The 3,930-nt window shown below is 48.2% G+C and overlaps 1 protein-coding gene across 1 annotated transcript; it reads right to left on the bottom strand.

The window, feature by feature from the left end:
- Positions 1–2,771: 2,771 nt before the first annotated feature.
- LOC125520606 (pathogenesis-related protein PRB1-2) lies at positions 2,772–3,642 on the bottom strand. The gene has a single exon (XM_048685565.2). It carries the CDS (start codon positions 3,578–3,580, stop codon positions 3,062–3,064), a length of 519 nt encoding a protein of 172 aa, XP_048541522.1. The 5' UTR covers positions 3,581–3,642; the 3' UTR covers positions 2,772–3,061.
- Positions 3,643–3,930: the final 288 nt, after the last annotated feature.

The following is a 3,930-nucleotide window of genomic DNA, read 5'->3' as shown; positions in this document are numbered from 1 at the left end:
CCTTCCGAACTGGACGCCTCCGCCTCCTCCTCCTCCTCCGGCGAGTCAGGGCACTCCGCCTCCTCCACTGCCTCCTCCTCCGGCGAGTGACGATCAGGGCCCTCGGCCGGCTCCTTCTCCGGCGCGTGGTGACACTCCGCCTCCTTCCCCGCCTGCGCCGGCGCGCCCGAGCAGCCAGCCTCCTCCTTCTCCGCCTCGTCAGCAAGGGCGGAAGAGACCCGCCGCCGCTCCGGCAGCTGCTCCGGCGCATCGTAGTCCTTCTCCTCCGCCTCGTAAGCAAGTAAAGAAGACAGCCGCTCCATCTGCTCGGCCGACGTCTAGCAGTACAGCCAGAGGCGGGAGGACATACAGATTCGGTCCTTCTCTGAAGAGTCCACAGAAGTTACCATACAAGAGGACCCCGGAGGAGAACGCGAAGATCGCGCGAACCGAAGTGGATGACTGGTTTCAAGGGTTGAAAGCAAAGAGACATCCACCTCCGGAGGAGAAGGTAGATCCGGTGAAAGTGAAGCGCACTCTGGCTGCCCTGGCAAAACCATCCAAGTCTCTGCCGAAAGGCAACTATGAGCGCATTATTGCAAAGACATGGGCCGAAGCGGAGCGGTCGGGAAGTACAGTTAGTGATCAAAGGCTGAAAGAACGACGAGCAGCTGGGAAACAAATTGCCCAGCTCGGCGAACAAGCGAAGCAATCGTGCCCCCCGCTCAAGGTGCCTAGCGACATCGTCGATCCGAGGATGGTGCCCGGTTATTGCAATGTTGACGATTACCTGCCCGACGATGTACATTATGATCCCATGGAGGTGCAGATACATAGATATGAGTACGGGAAGCCTCTCGTCAAAGATGAAAAATCTTTAACAACGATGATGCGAAGATTACATGATTGATACTTGAAAATCTGCAGAGAGTCTGGGGGGAGGAGTACTTTGTATGCGAGAGTTAAACCGGAGCATGACCTCATTGGAATTGAACTGTTGCCTATTTCATTTGAGAAGTTCTATCAGTTTTTTAATCAATTGGCCCTCGATAAAACAACGGTCACCTGCTACTGTCTGTAAGTACTACTACTTCTGTCATTAAGTCTCTCTATATAGCTCATCTCTTTCATTGCATGTATTTATAATTATCCTCACTATATTATGCAGATTGAAGATCACCGAATTGAAGAAAAGACAAATCGGTGATATTGGGTTCGTTAACACATATCTCATAGATGCAACTGAGGTTGAACATCGTCCTGAAGATACCGAGGCCAACTTGCTACGATCATTCAAAAAAATGAAAACAAAAATATAATACTCTTTCCTTACAACTTCAAGTGAGTCTTACTGTCTTCTGCATATTCGGTTTCCTTTATATATTAGTCCAGGTTATAGTAATGTAATTGATGAGTTATGCATGCGTGCGCAGGTACCACTATATTCTCCTAGAGATTAGGCTTGAGCAGGGAGTAGTAACTGTCTTGGACTCTAAACAAAAAAAAACCCTAAGAGTATGCGGACATGACTGAAATCCTCAAGAAGTAAGATAAATCAATCATTATCCACCATATCAGCAACTTTGTTCATTTCCTGATATCAAGTAATTGTTTTCTTTATCCGGCAGGGTTTGGAGAAAATTTACCAAAAAAGTTCCGGGACTGCCGAAGGAGCTGGAATTTAGACACTCGAAAGTAAGTACTATAGTAGCATGTTCCGCGCATCTCCTAGTGATTCAAGCGCTAGTTTCATCAATACCATTTAGCATTCTTGCTTATCAGTTTGATTGACCTTTATTTCTTGTAAAGTGGTTGTGGCAGGAACAAGGGAATGATTTCTGTGGATACTACGTCTGTGAGTCCATCCGCCACACGACCTGTGAGCGGGGCGGGTACTCTGATGAACAATATGAAGTACGTAAATAACAGCATTCACAATTTTATTTTATTACCATCATTTGTGTTGAGTTTCATTCATTCATATATATATATATGTATTGACCCCCTTCTTCAAATTAGATGTTTCGGAAGCGGGATGAACTCCTAGCACCAGCTCGTATGCGAGCAATTCAAGAGGAATTGGCGGCATTCTTTCTTGAACACGTGATCGCTGAAGACGGAGAATACTATGTGGACCATGAGTCCGTATGATTATATTTGTAAGAGATAATTATTGTATATATGTAGCCGGTAGTGTCGGATAGATATACGAGAACTTGTTGTTCGACCAATCTCTCGGAGAAGGAGAGGTGGTCGATATCACTTCTCTCTGTATGCATATATGTTCATGACGATCTTTTGTTTTCTTCGTTTGCTTACTAGCTAGCTAGCGTGTCTAGTCCTCTCTATACGTATGTATAGTATGTAGCGTCGACCAAGCACGGACATAAGAGAGGACACTTCTCTCTATTAATTATAGCTAGCTAACACAATATATGAAACACCTAAATTAACCCCCCAAAACCCCCAAACCTCCCCCCCTTTCAAAAAAAACAAAAACCCCAGCCACAGAAATGCTGACGCGTGGATGCCTATTGGTCCCGGTTGGTGCCACCAACCGGGACCAAAGGGTTTTCTGCCTGGGCTCCGCGCACAGGCCACGTGGAGGCCCATCAGTCCCGGTTCTGAATTGAACCGGGACTAAAGCGCCGTGGCATTAGTACCGACCCTTTAGTCCCGGTTCTGAAACCGGGACTAAAGGCCCTTACGAATCCGGACAACAGGCCCTTTTTCTACCAGTGACGACTAACGGTCAATAACGGAAATGTAGGTAAATGTACCCGAAACACAAGTTGTTAGACCAATTTGTATCATTTTTCAAGTTTATATATGAATTTGTACATGACGTGCAAGTTTATGTACCAAAAGCGCAATTAACTCATTACATTTACACGCTCCACAGAGCCGCATGGCTGTGTTCAAAAAAGAAAAAGAAAAAATAGCCACATGGATACATGCAGGCCGGAAGGTGGGCTTATTTACGTACGTACTGTACGTAACATATGTATAGACGTAAATATTCAAAATACACACACATAAACACAAGCACGTATGCATGTATGATCACATTCACACGCACGTACTACTTGGCTTCGGCGTCAAGGGTGAGGAACGGGCGCTCGCCGTTGAAGTTGCCCGGGGGGTTGTAGTTGCAGGTGATGAAGACGCCCCGGTTCCCGGCGCAGACCACGCGCGCGCAGCCGATGCGGGTCGACTTGCGCCACACCACCTGCGTGTAGTGCCCGCACACCTTGCCGGCGTCGCAGGTATTGGTGTTGAGGTGGTAGTTCCGCTTCTCGTCCACCCACGACTTCACGGCGTTCGCGGCCGTCCACGACTGCCCGGAGCCCCAGAAGATGTTCTCGCCGAACGGCCCGCCGGAGTGCTGCAGCCGGCAGTCGGCGGCGCGCTTGTTCGCGTAGTCCTGCGCGAACCTGGCCACGCTGTTGTCCCACGTCACCGGCCCGACGCCGTCCGCGGCGCGGGCGCGGTTGTGCAGGTTGACGAAGTCCTGCGGTGTGTTCTGCGCCGAGACGCCGGCCACCACGGCCATGACTATGGCCAGGGCGAACATTGCAAGACTGCTCTTGGAAGATGCCATGATTAGCTAGCTAGTAGGTGGCTCGAGATCGATGAAGAGTAGTGCTGGAATTTGACCGGTATTTGTAGCCTGGGGACGTTGGAAGAGTCCATGGTTTTTTTTTTTTGAACTGCATGGGTATCTATTTCAAGGATGCTAGCAAGAAGATGCAGGGGAAATAATAATTAGATACATGTATCATGAGTTCAAGACTTGCTAGCTACATGTGGTAGTACAATTTCGTTTTATTTCCAGTACATATGCATACATCTGACCACAAGTGATTCCATGCATTCCCGACGTACATTGGTCGATTAGTTTGGGCAGTTGGGTTGCATTAATTTAGAACTAGATCATAACCTCATTGGGCG

This window comes from Triticum urartu, chromosome 7A, assembly GCF_056163025.1.
Source record: "Triticum urartu cultivar PI428250 chromosome 7A, HENAU_Tu73, whole genome shotgun sequence".
Classification (NCBI taxonomy): domain Eukaryota; kingdom Viridiplantae; phylum Streptophyta; class Magnoliopsida; order Poales; family Poaceae; genus Triticum; species Triticum urartu.
The sequence above is the reverse complement of the archived record's forward strand: the minus strand, read 5'-3'. Positions and strand labels throughout refer to the sequence as shown.

Bases quoted from the DNA above. Each gene is read 5' to 3' on its own strand.
- LOC125520606 (XM_048685565.2), bottom strand. From the start codon at position 3,580: ATGGCATCTTCCAAGAGCAGTCTTGCAATGTTCGCCCTGGCCATAGTC.